General features: G+C 36.9%; 1 protein-coding gene across 1 annotated transcript in view; it reads left to right on the forward strand.

Moving 5' to 3' along the window:
• The window catches only part of ANO2 (anoctamin 2), a 182,321-nt gene that overhangs the window by 149,663 nt on the left and 13,340 nt on the right, over positions 1-19,318 (forward strand). Inside the window, 4 exon segments of the mRNA XM_062570871.1 lie at positions 461-572; positions 1,873-1,930; positions 2,595-2,695; positions 11,294-11,442. Coding sequence (XP_062426855.1) covers positions 461-572; positions 1,873-1,930; positions 2,595-2,695; positions 11,294-11,442 — 420 coding nt within the window.

The raw sequence follows: 19,318 nt of genomic DNA on the forward strand, positions 1-19,318 counted from the left end.
GATGCGGCCTAAAGCAGAGGAGGGTAATGTAATCTACCCAATTTTCTCAGCGATGGAGCCGGGAATAGAATCGAGGTGTTGTCAGGTCCAAGTCAGGGTTTGTTTTTATTTTGTGACCAAGCTGTTGGATAGACAGCCAACAGCAATTTGAGATAAATAGTCAGAGATCTATCTGAGAACCAAGTTCATTATACTGTCATTATTATTGTTTCTGCAAAAGAATCTTTTAATTTTTATCTGTAAATTTGGGAAGACTCTCTGGCAATCAGAAGGAATCAGAAACTGAAGGAGCTAGTAACCATTGGTGCAAAGTGAATGTACAAAGGAAAAAACAGTATTAGCTTGAAGTGTGCGGTTTATTTTAGTGTAGTTTAGTTTAGTTAGTTGGGTTTATCAAGAATGTTTACATAATTACTAATTGATTTCTATGGTATGCATTTTTTAAAAATTTTTCTTCCAGAGGTACCAAAAACAGAAAAAACGTTTGAGGAGAAACTGATTTTGAAGGCATTCTTATTAAAGTTTGTGAACTCTTATGCACCAATTTTTTATGTTGCCTTTTTTAAAGGAAGGTAGGTTAAATGTCCTGTATATAGATACATGTACATATGCATATACATACACATGTATATATATAAATTGCATACATTTGTATATATGTATTAGTATATCCATGTTTAAAAATGGGAAACAAGGGCTGCTTAAGTAATTCTGGGATTGATCGTGCTTGCCAGCTATGAAAAACACCTTAAGCAGAGTTGTCTAGAGCTTGCTTTGGAAAGGTAGAGACTGATGTGGAGCCCTGTACAATTTCTCTCCTAAGCAGAGCATAGACTTGAAATTAAACTGTTTTTTACTAATTTAAGTATAAACCATACCTCAGAAAATTATTCCTTCTCAAAATGAAGTTTCATTTATTAGTGAATGATATTGCTTATTTGTCTAAACTTTTCACATTGTAATAAATTTTTTATGAAACATCATTTGACAAAGAAAGATTTTCCTGTTTCTTTTGAAATTATTGAACTGTTGCCCTTGTTATTTTCTCCATTTTTTGCATTATTTGCCCATATCAAGTTAAATTAAGAAATTGGTATAGTCAACTGGAAGCTGCATGTTTTGGTAAACGAGCTGATTGACCAAAAAGCTAATTCAGGTTTCGTGATAAATAAGCGTGACTTCCTCTGCGTTCAGGATCATTGTCGTCTGGGATCCAGTTGTCCACAATATTGCACATTCTTTTGAATGGAGAGTTTAAAATGATTGCTTGATGAAACTGTGGCAAAAATGTTTAAAAACATCATCTGGATTTTGTTTCATACCAATTTGTTCCTTTTGGGGGCTGTAAAGTTTGTTGATCTATATTCTTCTCTAATCCTATTTAGCATCACTGATTAAAGAATTAGTGACATATTTTACCAGAAGTTGTAAATATTATAAGACATTAAATGAAAAATATATTTTATGTCACTGTTAGCATTTTCTTGTCATTATGTGGTTATAAACCTCTTAAGTAAACTCTCAGTTTAGCCGGAAGAGCCTTGATTGTTTGTACATACATGAAAAATTCTCTTCAGGGCATTTCTCAGATACAAGAGAATTTGATTTAGGATATAGATTCCCATTTTTGTTTATGAAAGACATAATAATAAAAATATTATTAAAAGTATTTCTTCAATATTTAGTAGGAAAACAAAAGTACAGCCTTGCTACTTATTTTGTATAATTGAAATTGACTAGTTATTTTCTTTTAGAATCTGTGTTCGAGTAGATAATTCTGAAATATTTTAGCTAATATGAATGAACAGTAATGCTAAAATTAACACTTTTTTTCTACTTTTATATTGTTTCATATATTGTTGTTGCTTTCAGATTTGTTGGCCGCCCTGGTTGTTATGTATATATGTTTGATGGTTATCGAATGGAAGAGGTAAGTACACCTGAAATTCAAACACACAAACAAACAAACAAAATTAAAAAAAAGACTTTAACAAAAAGAGACATGCACAAACCGATTAAATGATTTAACCAAGGCCCTTGGGAAGCCTATGGCTAAACCGAGGCTTGAATCTCAGTTCTTATTCTGTACTATGGATCACTAGAAGACTGTTCTAACAACCTAAAAAGGTGTAGCCGTTTTGTGCTAAAACTGTAAATAATTTTTTGAAAAATTCCTTTGTACTATGAAAATCAAGACTTACTTAAGTGCTTGCAATAAAGCATATGCATAAGTCTTTGCAAGACTGAAGATTTTCTCTTCCCTTGGGAGACATCAGGTTGGAAGAGAATTGGGGATACTGCATTATGTTTATTACATTGATTATATAGTAAATACTTTTTAAGGAAACATAGCAGCTCCAGGGCACAATAAGTAATTTCATAGCTCTGCATATTTTTCATAATGTGGTTTTATTAGTGGAGATGAAATACTTTGTTAAGGAAAGAATTGCAATGATCAATGAGCTCTGTGTTCTTGCATGAATCAGTAGCAGGATCTGCAGCCTCACATAAACAGATAGATCCAGGCAGGTACTTTTAAACATATTAAGTGTTACTTTGTTCCCTTCACACTGTGCATTTTTGTTTAATTACAGTGTGCTCCTGGAGGCTGTTTGATGGAACTCTGCATTCAGCTAAGCATCATTATGCTTGGAAAACAACTGATTCAAAACAATCTCTTTGAAATTGGAATCCCGTATGTATCTCAGCCTTCTCCATTACTGTGCACTTATTCCTGTGATACTGTAAATTAAAGACTTGATTCTTATTCCACTGGATGTGACTTTTACCACTGAATTCAGTGGGTTCTAATTGAATGTGGTGATAAATCACATTTTTGGTTATGTTGAAATGATCTGGCTGTATTTTATGTTGAATAATTGGCTATATCTGCAGTAAATGGCTTAAAGAAAATGATTGAGTATATTAAATAATTGGTATAAATTAATTTTAGAAATCTGATAAAACACGAAAGGTATGATGGATCTCTTGGGAAGTTTTAGAAAAGCTTTCTGAACAGTAACATGGAATACAAATTGGTATGAAGTGGAAGAGAGGTGGATGCGAGAAAAGCAATAGCTCATAAAAAATGTTAAAATGGATTACTTGATTTATGACTATTTTATGGTTTTACTGATGAAGCCTACACATTTCTAATGCCTATATGTTAGTATGTCATTGAATGATGCAGGAGCTGGGTTCAGCAGCTGTCTTTGCCCCAGGATACTCAGTGCACTGTATCCTCTGCTCCAAATGCAGCAAGAAATCTCTCTTGGTCCACTTACCCTATTGCTGCCTGTTGGAAGGTTTGCCCTTGTTTCTGTTAACTGGATCATTCTTGTTGTTGGCAACGTTCTGTGAAACATTACCTTAGATAAAGGTTCTGGCTTAGATGCAAGCCTTAACTTGTTTAGTCAGAGTCTTTCCATTGGTGTATGTAGCTTTCGGATCATGTCCCTGTGGAAGGCCTTAGAGATGCCAACTAGAAAGCAAGATGAATGCTTAAACATTTAAAGACCAGGCCCTTTTCCTTTTTTACCCTGGTAATAAAAAAACCTTCCTGAACAAATGAAATGTGGATTAGGGATGGTTTCATTATTCTTGTGCCAGAGTTCAATAGGGAGGCTTGTTTTTTGTCTACATCTCATTGAATTTCAGTTTATTTTGAGAAAAGGGTGGTAAATCGTTCCCAAAGTATATGACATGTTGAAAATTCAGAGCTTTCTCAGTGCAAACCTTCTTCCAAAAACATACTGCTACTGGACATATTTAATGGGAATTTTGTGATGTTAGAAATACTGTATTTATTATCTTTGATTCATGAAAGCAGAGGCTGATCTAGTCAAAACAGAAAACTAATGTTAAACCATTTCTCAGTGCCCTGACTACAGCTCTTGGTGCAAGAATGTGACAATCTCATCCCATTTTCCTGCCTCATTTCTCCCAGCAACCTGTGGTGACCTCATTTTTTAAAATTGAATAGCTGTTTAAAAACATATGTACTTTCATCCTCCCCTTTCTGAAGAAACACCTCCTCCCAGTCACAACGCTACCTTGTCATTCTGAAATAAACATACCTGGTTTTCCTTTTGCTCATTCACATTCTCACATAAACCAAGCATGTAACGATGGGGCTCAGCCTGTCTCATCAGGCCTGTTTATACCAGGGGAAGAACTGAGCTCAGTTTAGATAGCTCAGGCTTTTGAAATCAGAATTAGCCTTGTATTTCTGCATTAATCAGTTGACTGGTTAGTGGTGCTCTATTCCACCCCATCTGCCCGCCAGACACACATAGACACGCTTTGTGTCTTGACTTTCACAACACAGACTTTCACAGAACTGTCCATAGGGCTGGTGGATGCACGTAAATCCAGACCAGTGAGCACTACAAAAGTACCCAGTCACTATGCTGTACAAGTAGTGGTTGTGGCATTTCAGTATTACACGCTTAATCTGCTACATTTGGACTTGCCACTGTTAGCAGATTTAGCAGATGTATATATCAACATTCTTGTGCTCTCTGTCTGCTGATCTCTTTTGGCTGACCTCTTGCCTTGGTAACCTCTTACTATCAGCTCAGCTGCTCTGTTAGGTCATCTTTTTTCTACAGCAGAGCTTTTTATTTTGCTTCACAGAAGATCATCAGGACCTTGCTACATTCTCCAGGGTCTACTTTTGTAGAGGTAATGCACTGTGACCTGCAATCCTTCTGTGGCAGAAAGATAGACTGATCTTTTCTATCTTGTTTTTGCAACCCTATCTTTTCCACGTACTTTGTACCTATTTTGGAAGGAATAGGAGTGAATTAGTGAATAAGAGTGAATTAGTGAATAACACTAATTTTTCCATTGGCTGCCAATATTTTCATTGAGGGCAGAGTACACATGCTTCAATCAAGCTTACCCATATGAAGAGTTAAAATGAACTATCACAAATGATTATGTGTTTTTTTTAGAATCTGGAACTGTCCTCTAGATGTCTTTAATGTGGAAGAATCCCTCTGCCAAGTTATAAGATAACTCGAACCAGAAGGATTCTCTTCCCTCTTGAAACCTAGGAGTTTCCTGAGTTATTTCCAGAAAAGATTTTGATTTCATTTATAATAAAACTAAAAGCATTTTAATTGTAGAAGAGCCTTACTCCCATTTGTTGTCTCTTTCACTGGTAAAACACAGTAAAGTAGGTGTTACCCTGTGTTCATATACAACAGCCATTTATTAGGTCTCTAGCTTCTCAAATGCTGCCACAGTTGGGAACCATCATTTGGTGTCTTCATGCTAGTTTATCCACAACCAGTGCTGGCTGGAGAGCTCTAATGTTAAACTTCAGATGGTAGCTCTGCATTGTGAGAGTCACAGGGACACATCTTAGCCTTTTCCCAGTACATATCTGGAGAAATTGCTCCATAGCTATGACAGATGTAACTTTCCGGTGTTGTAAACCTTCCTGTGATTTCTTTTTTCATCTCTGCATCCAAGAATATCAGAACAGCTAGATGAATGCAATGACACTGGAATTATTAAAAGTTAAGCCTTCTTGAATAGAAATGTGCATCAAGGGGGCTGGAATTCACAAGCTTAACAGATGTAAATATGCCACATTTCACTCAGATATGTCACATACCAAAATTCTTTTGTTGTTTCTATAGAAACTGACCCTAAAATGCTGCAGGGTTTGAAAAGTTTGCCCTACGATAGTTTTAATGCTCCTCTATTCTTATTCTCTTTTCCTAAACTTACTGCAGAAAAACTACGTAGTTATTTTATTACTCTCTGTCTCTGATCTTGGTGAAAATCCCTTTTGGGTGAAATCTTGGCCCTACTGAAGTCAGTGAAAAACTCGCATTGACTTTAGTGGGGCCATGATTTCAACCTTTTTATTCAACATCAGTTTCCACCACTTGTTTCAAGATGTGCTTAACTATGTTGGGTGAGAATACCAACAGCCAGTAAAATCCTTTTAAAGACACCCTTTCATACTTGCTATCTTTTCTTCTCTTCTGTTGCATTTCACCTCAAAGAGGGAGGAGGGCCTTTTTTTTTTTTTTTTTTTTTTTTTTTTTTTGTCATCCATGACAAACACAACTAAAACTCCCACAGAAGAATCTCCTCGTGGCATAAGGTGAGATTAAAGTGACTCTTTCTCCTCCTTGCCTTCTACTTTTTCTGCTACTCTCTTCATTATGCACACAGAAAGCTGTTCCCTTGTGGGAACAGATTGCAGGAACATGGTTGTAGAAAATCCAAGATGTTCAGGGCACCTTCCCCCAAGTAGAAAAAAAAAATCCAGGCAAGAACACAAGAGTTTAAGTGCTTTCTCTGTGCTTTCTTCATATTCTCCAAAAATATGATGCTTCAGCTACATAATCTAATAGCACTTTCTGTCTAGATTTCTCTCTGTACCACTTTCTAGCATGCTGCAAAGGAAAAAGCATCAACTAGTAAGAATAGCCTCAAAAACCACTTGGCATAAATAATCATTCATCTCTAGAGGTTGGATTCTGGAGGTTTTATTTCTATTTTTCTCATCTTTCTTGCATTTAAATTCAAGCAGAATATCCATTTGCATCTCTGTTATAGCAAATATTGCCTAGCAATACTTCCGAATATCTGAATACTTCCTTGGTGACAGGTGCAGCTGATATGCCTTTACAGTGCCTAAGGAGATTTGTTAACTTTAAGAGTCTTGAGAAACTGGTAAGCTGATCTCAGTCCCAATCTTTTTCACCAAGCTCTGATGGAGCAGCATTATGGGGACTGTGCAGGCACTGAGAACACAAAGACTTGTGCTAACAAAATAATTTTTCTTCTTCTCTCCTATTTCAACCTGCCTCCAGCTATTTCTCTTTCTGATTTCCTTACATTCCACTCTGTCTTATCTTATGTCACATCTCATTTTCCAAAGTCACCCCATCACCTCCCTTATGTCTCCCAAATTCTGATCCTACACTTTACTATGAAAGCTTGTAAGCTCTTCAGGGATTGAACTTTTTCCTGCAGTAATTTTCTGCTTTTAGGATGATGATTAACTTGAGTCATACAACGTTTATTTGTTATTTTCAAAATTACAGACAGTGTAATTAAACCATGTCCCCATCTCCTATCTAACACAACAGTTTGACACCAACTCCTTCTGAAAAGCTGCAGCATCACTTTTAACTGTGCTAGAGATGCCCCCCAAAACCCTTTGTTTTTCATTTTCTATCTCCCTGATCCTCCATGCATTCTTCTTTCATGATATTCAGTCTTCTCAAGATCTTTTCTTGCCTTTTAACATTCACTAGCAAAAGGACCAGAAATAATTGTCCAGATTTAGGTGGCTACTACAGGGCTCATGAAACTACCCTGCTTGTGTCTCTTCAGCATGAAAATTCCACAGATTCATTTCAAATGGGCAAATTTACCTCTTTCTACCTGATGGAGCTGCCTGTGACATAGAAATCAGAAGATAAAACTACTCTTGATTCTCTATTGCTTTCAACTTTGTATAAAAATATTGATCTGAGTAATTACAAAACAGGTTTCACACATGCACATTTGAAGATCTTTCGTACTCAGTTTTAATAAGACAGTCATAGAGTTATGCAAAACTCATTTTCATTGCTCTGCTGTTGTATACCTAGAGAGTAACCCTGAGAGAATCTGTCTGTTGCAAATCCCTGTTCTCTGTTCCATTAGTTTTCTGACAAATTTCTATTTGGTCTGAAACTTCACATCCCTGGATATGAAACAAAAGTATTTTTCTGTGGAAAATTTGAAAAGAATTAGTTCGGCTCTCTTTGAGCTTGCTGATCCTTTAAAAATCACATAAAATAAAAATTAAAAACTGTTCAAAGCTTAACTCAAAATGGTTCAAGATTGTGCTCCTCATGACTGAGATATAGACAGACCATAATGAAAAATCAAACATTATTCTCAATAACTGAGCCCTGGATTTAGTGCATTCTCAGATAAACATAAAATACAACAACTATTGTTTTAGTTACAGGATTCTCATGGGAGTTATGGATATGTGTTAAACTATCACATGACTCCATGGTGATATAACTAGAGGATTAGATCACACATGCACAGACTTCACTTCTCAACACACCCAAACTTTATCTCAGCTGCTGCACAGTAGCAGTGAGATGCACTTCAATCTCATCTGCCCATAGAATTGTGAGAGACATTTCTAGCTCATATCATTTTATTGGAACAGAAATTAGCACTGTTTTAAACTCGTTGTTCACTGTCCTCTGAGAGATCTTCATATTAGGAAATTAATTGGGATATGCTAGAAGGGCATGCTGGGAATTCTTTGATTGTTTTAAATCTTGTCCCCAGCTTCCTACCCTCTGAATACTACATTACCTCTGTCAGAGACAAATTCCCTTGATTTCTATAAAAGCAGAGAGGAAAAAAAGAGGAAATTTTAGTATCTTGGAATGGCTGAGTTTTCATAAAGTAGAAGCTGAATGTCTTTGGAAGGATACATCTAATTCTTTCTCAGAGAGTATTTTAATACTACCCCTCCCAAATTTATTAAAATGATGTAAACTGAGTATTCTGGATACTCAAAGTTATTTGGTTAGTTCCGATATATCCAAGTATTGCTAAAATACTAAGGCTGTTATCATCACACTTGTGAGCAATGTCCTCAGCTGAACCTGGAACAAAAGTCAGAGTACATCTGAGATCTTTGCAGCTTTGTGTTCCTGGGCCTGACACATTTTAGATTTGTCCTGAGAATGCCTGCCTATTTCCATTTCCTCAGCCCAAATTTCCAACTCATTCCTGTACTGGTGATGAAATTGAAGGGACCCCTGTAACACTAGACTTTGTAGAAGCGTTGAAGTCAATGTGGTCATGTTGAGGCGACTATCAAGCTTTGGGCTATGTGGTGACCTAGTGTTCCTGTATAATTCAGGGTATTTTGGGGAACAAAGAAATAACCCACCCAGCAAAGTCTTTAGTGTAAGTGTTTGCCAAACAGCTTTGCCCTGCTACTTAAATTAGGGTGTGAGAAAATAGTTTGCTTAACTGGACGCGTGAATGAAAACCCTGACCATCTGCATATGTGCTCCTGTCTCCAGGCTGCACAATTCTAGTTCAAAGGATTTATCGCAAGATATGAGAGAAAATTTTATACCATTGGCAACACTTCAATGGAATTAATCTGGATTTTTACTCATATTGCACATATGTGAAGAGCTATAAAATTATGTTATGTGTATTTGTGAAAAATAAACTTCATCTGCAAAGTGAGGAAATACTAGTGTAAATCTTCATGTTTGTTTCAGCTTCCTTAATTTGGGAAAAATATCTTATTCTATTACATTTTTTCCATGGGAATTTCTCAGTGCATAAAATAGCACAAAGTTATCATGCTTGAGCAATTAAAATGTCATCTATGGATGACATTGAGAATTCTTTACTCTTCTTTTATATATGGATTCATTTTACACTGAGATTATGCTACTTATGAAATTCATGTCTATTACTGTGTCTTGAAATTTATATCCTCCATCTCAATAGGACAGTGATTGATACTACTATTCCTACTGAGATTCAAAGAACTGCTTGCACAAATAATTGCTTATCCATGTGAGTAACTGATAGTCTAGCAAAATGGCAGTTGTTGTCATAAAACATGGTCAAAATGAGAATGTCAGATATCAGCTCTTCTGATCTTTGGATGCCTGGAGACTTAGCTGATCTGTGTTTACTCAAGAACTGGTAGGAAAGGGGTTTGCTTTTCTGCTTCAGGAGCAGACATCTCACCAGTGTATCTGATCTTGCAAGATATATCTAGTAGAAATATTTCTTGATCACAAATCAGGGATTTCCAAATCTCAGCATTACAATGGCTCTGTGCTAGTTCAATGTTTCAGTCTTTATGCACACTAAAGCGTACTGAGTAGAAGTTTAGAACCTCTAAACTCTTACAAGAAATCTCTAAAGGAAGATTACACAGATGTACAAGTAGATAAGGCTTCTACTTAAGTAAATTTTCCAGGGTTTACATAGATCTCATGTTTTGGCTTATGAGTAAACTCTGTAAACTCTGAGTTTACATCGTAAACTCTCAGGAAAAAAGATAACTTCAGAAATACAATGAAGTCTTTCAAGTTTGATGTTAATAGCTATATAATCATGTAGTTTATAGTAGTTTAGGAATAAAATTTCAAAAAAGTCCTAGCTAGTTCCAGTTTTTCCCCATTGAGTTCCAGTATCAGCTATTCAGTGGAGTCATAAAGAGGCTGTTATTGTATGTATCACAAGTAGCACTTTTCTATCAGCACTTTTCTATGTTACTGAATCTGAAGTGACTAAAGCAAAATTTCTATTTGTGCACAAAAGGAAAGGCACATCATTCTGAGATCAAAATTGGCTGACCTTGTTAAAACTCTGTTATGAATCTCATTCTCTCTGTCCATTTGACCTCTACTTGGATGTTAGGCAAACACAAGACAATTGACTTCCTTCAAGATAAAAGGTCATTAGTAAAATTAAGACATTGTTTACATTCATTTGATAGGTATATATTTAGTTGTAGCATTGTTTTGGTGAAGAAAACAGCTCTTCCTCTTTGAAATTCCTCAAGCAATTTGTTTTGGCCTATTTAAATGCACTCTTGTGCGAAGAATGCTAGAATCTGAGGAACAGCATATATTTTCTGTTGATCGTTGATCACAAGGCTGATTTCAAATTATGATATTCATTTTGAAAATTATAAATGGATCCAGACCTATCAGCACCTTAGAAAGACTACCAATGCTGCAGATCTATCAGCAAATGTGCTCATTTCCTCTTCTTTTGTAAAAAGCAGACATTTTTACTACTAAATTCGTAAGTTCACCAGGTTTAGGAATCAATACATGCAAGTGCATCTGTGCTAGGTATGTGGTATGAAGGTTTCACATTATCTTCTATAATTTTGTTTGCTTCTTTCTTTCTTGAGGGAGAGATGCCTTGTCTGATATTTTTGAGAGTATTACTAGTATTTTCCCACATTGCCTAGGTCTTGAGAAGATATTTGTTCAATATCTAGCTGAAGATAAATAATTATTAAAGAATAATGGTCAAAACTTCTTTGCAGTAGTGTTATGCCATTGTAACTTCCTTCGTGACACAGGAACATGGGAACTATTTAATCCAGCATCCAGATCTGGCAATAAGCAGCAATGTAACTTCAGAGGATAGTACAAAATAAGCCTGTGGCACCAAATTAATGTGACATTCATTTCGTGTTGCAGAGCAAAAAGTTCCTATAAAGAAAAAAAATGTTTCACTCTGGCTTTTTGTTCCTCAGGAAGTTAAAGAAACTCTTCAGGAAGATGAAGGATGAAAGAACTGAGCCAAGGGAAAACAACACCAACCAGTCAAAGGACCCTCAGCAGTGGGATCTTGACTACAGCTTGGAACCTTTCACTGGACTGACTCCAGAATATATGGAAATGAGTAAGATTTCTGAATTCCTTCTCCCTTTCTGCAACAGAGTGTTCCACAGGACTGAAGTAGCATGTATATAATAATTTAACATAACTGAAGAAAAAAATCACTGTTGTAGCTTTGTAAAGAAAGGTGGGGTATGAGAATCTACAATATTACCAGCATAGCAACAATGATGAGTCCTAATAGTTACTGATATTTGTATTGTGAAAGCGTTGAAAGTCCTCAGCTGAGAACAGTGCATAGAATTCATAAAATCACAGAATTGCAGAGTTTGAAAGGGACCTCTAGAGATCATCCACTCCAGCTCCCTGTTCAAAGCAAGTCAAGTACAGCAGGTTGCTCAAGGCTCTTTCCAGTCAGGTTTTGAATATCTCCAAGGATAGATCCTCTACAACCTCTCTAAGCAACTTGTTCCAATGTTGACCACCCTTACAGTAAAATTGTTTTCTTACGTTTCAATAGATTTTCCTGTATTTCAGTTTGTTTTAATTGCCTTTTGTCCTTTCATGGCATACCCTCAAGAAGAGTCTGGCTCCATCTTCTTTAATTCCCACATCCCTCCACCCTCAGGTATTTTTTAGATATTCATAAGATCTCCTCTGAGGCTTCCCTTCTTTGGGATCATCAATCCCAGCTCCCTCAGCCTCTCCTCATTTGTCAGGTGTTCCAATCTCTTAATCGTCTTAGTGGCTATATGCTGGACTCACTCCAGTGTATCCCACGACAAATGCCCCCAGTATGTTGCTCCAGTATGTCCAGTATGTTCTTTCTTGTACTGGGTATCGCAGAACTGGACATAATACCACTGAGCTGGTCTCACCAGTGCTGAGTAGACCGGAAGGATCACTTCCCTTGGCTTACTAGCAATGCTCTTCCTAGCAACAGCCAGGAAGCTGTTGGCCTTCTTTGCTGCAAGAATACATTGCTGGCTCATGGTTAACTTGTTGTCCACCAGAATCCTCAAGCCCTTTTTTGCAAAGCTGTTCTCCAGCTGGTTGGCTCCAGCCTGTACTGGGGCCAACCACTGGTGCATAAGGTTATTTCTTCCCAGGTGCAGGACTTGACACTCTTGTTTTTGAACTTCATGAGTTTCCTCTCTGCTTGTTTCTCCAGTCTGTTAAGGTCTTTCTGCATGGCAGCATAACCTTCTGGAGTAATTCCTATCAAGTTTATTAAAATTGTTCATTAATGCTTCAAAGTAGTAAAAATATATAGATCACCAAACATACATACATATTTTCATATGGAAATATTGCTTTTTATAATATAAAAACTGTAGGAATACCTTTTCAGATTAGTCAGTTCATGACTTATCATTTACTGGAGATTGATTCATGTACACAGTGTTCCCAACTATGCTTAAATTAAAATCCACACTGATATACAATAACAGAACTGTCAGCCCAAAAGAATTTCTAGAACAGTTAAGAAAGAGAGTAGACTGGAGAATTATTACTCCCATTTTACTTAGGTAGAGCTGAGGCACAGAGAAATTGAGTTATTCACACTTTTAAAGAAGCATAGGGCACACTTGGACATTATTTCTTAGTGTTCCACTTTTCAGACAAGTTCTTTAAGCAGCATGTTCTCTAATTTCTTAAACTTCATATGCATATTTCCTCTGCATGCATCAGCCTATTGGAGTCAATGGCATCACTAGTGGTTTGTACTTGCCAAACATTTGGTCGCCTTTCAAACCACTATAAAGTAGGAACAACTGTATTAAAGTCAATGCTGTTCTAATGATGTAAAGCAGGTGCCTACCATATATATACCATACATGTTTATGCACGTGCTGTATTTTCATAAGTGCACAAATTGCTGATAAACTATAACAGCGATTAATACTCTTTCAAGATTGGTGTGCTAGTCTACAATTTGCTTTTCCACATTAGAAATTAAGCATGTTAGTGAAAAAACAGAGGGAACTGAGATCTATTGTGTCAGGAAGCAAGCAGCAAGATGCCACCAGTCATGCTACTGGAAACTACAGTCAGTGAGACGGTAGTTCCTAGTATCCACTCAGTGGGATCCAGGAGCTTGGATCTACTGCTTCTCAGCAATTTCTCTCTCAAAATGTAATGTCTATAAGAGAGGAAATATATGCTTTCTTTATTACGGTTGTGGATTGCTGGTATCTGACTTGGCATAATATTTACATTTTATTAAATGACTCTCTGATTTAGGATCTGAGACTAGTATGACCACAGTAACTCAGTTAAGCTATATCATTAGAGAGTCTTATGCTTCCTGGAAGTCAAGGATCCAACTCCCTATGACTTTTATTTGAAAGAAAAGTATTGTGTTTGTTCAATGAAAATATGATGATTTAGTTCAGTTTTAACATGGTTAGTATTGTGCCAATGTCCTCAATAGTTACAACTGGGAAGAGTTGGTCCTTTTGACATCTTGATTGCACTTTGCTCAAGAAAAAAAATGTGTGTTCATTGTCCAAAGATGCACTGACACTTAAAAATAATGTTTGAAATTCTGAGTACAGTATCCAGCCTGTGCAAAGGGATGCAGAGAGAAATACCATCAACCAGACATTTTTTGTCTAATTCTGCTTTGCAAGGAATCCTCTGCCCTTCCTCCATCTAGTTTTTATTAAGACTGTTTGATTCCATTTGTCACCATGCATTTTTGTGTGTCCACTGCTCCAGTAGGAGCAGTTCAAACACTAGGATAAAGGACTACACTAGAGAAGAGTTTGACTGAGGATAAATACCAAGAATCTGGCAACAAATTACCCAGTGAAATATATAAATGCCTTCTTTCTCATTCTGAATTATGTTTGGTATAAGCTCTGAGGAGTATCTCTATGACTCAACAGAACCCAAAAGCACAGAGGTGCAAATAGTTATCAAATAACTCAGTGGTACAGTCCTGGGATAATATCCAACTTCAGCAGTCCCCAGGGAAACAAACCTGAGAGGAAACAGCACACAGGGGGAGTAAGGGAGCAAGGAGGGCCAGCTTCTTCACACAATATGCAAAACAAAATTGTAATGTACCCCTCAGCCCTGTAGCTATCTCAGAGTAGACCTCGGAGAGGCAAGGGAGGAGAAAGGGGGAAAGGTATGGATGGGGGAGGAGGAAGGAAAGAAATAATCTAGGCAAACCCAAGCTTTAGGGCATAAAAATATTCAGGAGAGAACCACAGCTTGTCAATGGGCACATTATGTAAAACTAGACATCTGTTAAATATTGTATGTGACAATTCCTGTTTTAGCAAGCCACTGTTCCCAAAACATCTGAAAAAGAATGCATTTTATGACAGAAAAAGTTAATACCATGCGTGGTTTATACACACACACACACACACACACACACACACGTAAATACAAATATATATATGTATAGGCATATATGTAACTATACATATATAAAAGTAATTTAATAGATATGATTTGGGGGTCTCTTTCTATATATATGTTTATGAATCAGATCCTTAGCCTTTGTAATGGCATTTAATTGATGTAAAGAAGCCCTCATCTGCCATCATCTCAAGGCGCACCTTAGGATCTGGCTCTGTGGTGCAGCCTCTACTACCTTATTCCCCTCCGCACATGACCATACTTTGTTGAAAAAAATCTCCTTTAGCATTGAATTTTTCTATGTGTTATTTGAAGCCAAGATGATTTTTCCTCCTGGAAAGTTTGAGCAAAGTCCTTTGCAATTTTGGAGTTAAACAACGGTGAAAAAATATAGACATTTCCCCTTGTAAGCATTTTCATATGGTTTCAAGTTTAGACATAATTCAGAAATGTCTACACTTTAACAAAGTTTCCTAGCTAGCAAATTCTCTCTAAGGACAAGCACATTTAGTTATTGGTAATAAACAAACAGAATAAACACAATTGTTTATAAATATTTAATTTCTTACGCTTGCACATCTGTGGCAGTCCATATTATTCATTCTGGGAGCTACAGCATGTGATTGGTTGCAGCACAAAAAGCTAATTACAGTGCAAAGCCACTGGCAGGGTAAGCAAGAACCAGACTTCCTCAAGTATTGTGGGGAAGCATAGCTTGGGGTAGAAGTCCGCCACCAGGTAGGAGACTGCAACATGCACTTTATGATATCCATGAAGTGTGACTGACTGATGCAGAAACGGGAGGGAGCCTTGAGTGGGTTATGAATTAGACCCTGCCCTCTTTCCAAAGCCAGCACATGTTGGTGCTTCCTACTAATTATAGCTGGACCTAAAGAAAAGATTCAAAGTGTAGGAGAAAGCTCTTTCCACTCTCCACCATCTGTGCCAGGCTTCCATGGGAACTGTTCTGATGCTATCACCATGGTTAGAGATGTCTGCATGGGAAATCACACTTGTGTCATTGACAAGAACACCATGCAAAAGTCTGCTCTGTTGGAATAACTTGCATTACCAGGGTCTGAGTTACTACTGTTATAAATCATTGAACACTAAGCTTGTCTTTTATATTAGTCCCTTTCTTCCTGAATGATAAACAATATGGAGGGCCTCACCCTGCAACCATTCAGAGATAATTAGATATATATTCTGCAAATGAATGGTTGAATTATAATCCAAACTTTCATTTACAACAAGCAAATTAATTTTTCAAGTGAAGATAATGGCTCACTGAATCTTTTAGCATGCCAGCCCCTCAATAAGCTATGCCCTGTGTATGGACCAAAGACAAATGCAACCTAACCTGCACCTCCCCAGCTCACTCAGTGCTGTGAGGCCACAGCACTATACTGAACAGTCAGACTGGCTGTGGAGTGACTCAGAGCACCCACATGGCCAGGAAATGCTCCATGCTGTGCAGCCCTGAACCTGTCAGATGAGATTGCTCTGAAGGGCACCAAGCTGAAATGGAGAGGCAAGAAGTGATTATGTAGCTTGTTTACCTGTTTCTCTGAAATTGATTTGAGAAAGGGAGGGAGAAGAAACAGAAGAGCAAGTGCAGAGGAATAACTTTTATTTTCTGAATTACTTAAAATGACAATATGACTGGGGTTTAAGAAGAGGTAGATATTAAAGGAGAGGAAGGGAGAAATCTAGTTGTTATTTTAAAACCAAATTTTGAGTTTTTAGTTTGATTTCACGCAGACTTTACTCAGGCAAGCTCCCATTGCAGCTATTTGCTTAACTAGGAAAGAAGCTGAATAAGAATTTGAATAAGATTCAACCTACTGTAGCCTTTGGGTTCCCTCACCCAGATGATGGTGGGATTTCATGAAGAGACAATGGTGGCCAGGTAAATCTGCTGTGAATATCTGGCCATATCTATTAATGAATGTCTACTATACTGAGGTTTGCATGGCCAGAGTGATCCTACTTTTAAAGATGGATGAGGTCTTTAAGATTACAGAAAAAGCCTCTGTCAAAGGAGTGACTTTGGAATAGAAGTCTCCCACTTGCTAAGCTATACTACAGTCACCAGAAAGTCCTATCATTTTTCACCCAGTAGAGTTTGTTCTACTTATTTTCATCAAAACAGTTGGCATCTTCTCTCTCTGAAAGAGACCTGGAGGGAGTGTGGCTTACTCGTGCCCCAAATCACATATTCTCATTGCATTCCCTGATGAAGCAGACTCTCCCTGGTGAGGCACTACTTGCCAGTATTTGGAGCGATCTGAGGGTATGCTTTGCAGTATGATAAGCCAAAAGAAAAGTAGATTTTGATGATAACTCTCCTACTTCCATTTTGGAATGGCCATTTCAAAGCTGCTGGGATTTCCTTTTATTCTGATTTATTATATTAGGAAGCTTAAAGCCTTGCAGAGACCTTTTTCTTTTCTTTTTTTTCTTTTTCTTTTTTTTTTTTTTTCCTTGCTTAAAATCTAGGTAAATGAATACAAGAAGTGAGAGCAAATGTGTTTTCCAGTCTTGTTAGGAGATGTGGTTCTGCCCTTGTTCAACGGAGTTTGTTCTGCAAAGTGGTAGTTACTGTACCCCATCTCAGTAAAGCCACTAGCACCACTAAATCAAGGAGTAGTGTGGTGGTTAATTGGAGCATGGAGCTGGTGCCTCTAATTATGATAAACCTATCAATCATAAGTATGAAGAATAAACAACATGAAAAAGGGGAAAAATGGCAAGAGAAGAGCAATCAGAGTCTCTCACACTCATTCGGGCTACAGCCATCTTTGTCTTACAACTTGTCTGAGCTAGAATGCCACAGGAATGTCAGCTTTCACATCATGCATTTTAAAAGGCCATTTACAGTACTAACTGAAAGTATTTAGGCATTTAAATATAAACAAGATATCCTTAGACTAGAATGTTTAATATCACCCTAAATTAAACTAACCACTTAGTGATACTGTTTCTTGGGATCGCAAGTTCTAGATGTCTTACAGCCAACAACTAATAGATCATGCCTTCCCCTACCACTTTCGGAGTGATAAAAAAGTGATAACCTAAAAGGAAAAGGAGTGATAACCTAAAGGGAAAATATATATATATATGTTTTTATCTGTAGACAGCTTGCTCATTATTTGCACTAAATGTCAGGGAAATGATGCTTTTCACTGGCCTACTCACTTCCCATTCACAAATCTATGAACTTCCTGAGAGCTCCCTCTGCCCCAGGAAGACATACCCAGAGAAATTTGGTCATTTGCGATTTTGCTTTTCTAGAAAGTAAAGGAGGTATTTTAAAGCATTGAGCTAACAACTTATGCCACTAAGATGTTTCCTGAACCTCAACATCTACAACTCAGGCAAACTTGTGTTGACTTCAGAGGCATTTTCCCCATTCAGCAGTGTGACCAGAAGGGGCCAACATTTCACTATGATAAACTCCAAATTTTCCTTAGGGGAAATCTTTTGTAGATCAGTTTTTCAATGAGCTGAATTCAGTCGGAAATTTGCACTGAATTTAGTTCTTGACCATACCTTCTCAGTCATGTCTTCACATAGTTTTGATTTGCATCAAGTAAAATTTCCAACTAACGTTTGTTTTGATATTATTAGTTGACATATATTTGTATCACTTAGCAGAAAATTGAAAGCAGAAACTCTTAAAGTTTCTGAATAATCTTAAAATTTTTCCCAATGAATCTTTAAACACGAATTGTCATTGTTAACAGAAGTGTTAAATTTGTCACTAGTACTTCTTGTTTCTGAAACTGTACAATGCCTTTTGACTTCATCCAATATAGCAGACGATACACATTCACAAAGTATGTAGCATATATAACAATTTCCTCATCCAGCTGGTAGCAAGTTTGCAACATCTGCAGCTAGCCTGCAGTGATACGAATTGGCAAGAAGTTGACATTTAGAGGAGCAGTAAATATTGCTAATGAAACCAACTTTAAAAAAATAATTTCCAAAACCAGCTGAACGGTGCCCATGCATGTGTAAGGTTTATAGCACTACTGACTTTTCAGCAAAAATTGACATCAACAATGACTTTTCAGATTCTCATTTCATGTAGTCTTCCTTTATCCAGTCTAAACCACCTGAGAGTCCAAGATTCCTGTGGCAATTAACTGGCAAAATTTTCTCTTTTTTAAAGAGGAACAATAATAAGGAGTTTCATCATCTGACTTCTGTTAAAAATCAATGACAAAACTTCCGTTTTTGTTTTAAGGAGTAAATAATCAGGTCCAATGTCTGTAACTACTGCTTACCATCAGAATTAGTTTTAGAAGTTTGGAAGAATTTCCCTAAAGCAGGAAAAATCATCAAAAAGGCAATGTGTAAGTCAATGAAAGAGAAAAGGAATCAGTGAAGAGAAACCTGCATTTTTCTACAATTTCTATAATGAGGCTAGATTTCAAAATACCACCTCAACCTGTTGTGTGTAGGCTTGTTACATACATTTATTACTAAAAAGTAACAAATTACACCTCTTCTTTAACTTCTTGACCAGGATTGGGTGTATATTGTAAAGTTTCTCCTTA

Source organism: Rhea pennata, chromosome 1 (assembly GCF_028389875.1).
Source record: "Rhea pennata isolate bPtePen1 chromosome 1, bPtePen1.pri, whole genome shotgun sequence".
NCBI lineage: Eukaryota > Metazoa > Chordata > Aves > Rheiformes > Rheidae > Rhea > Rhea pennata.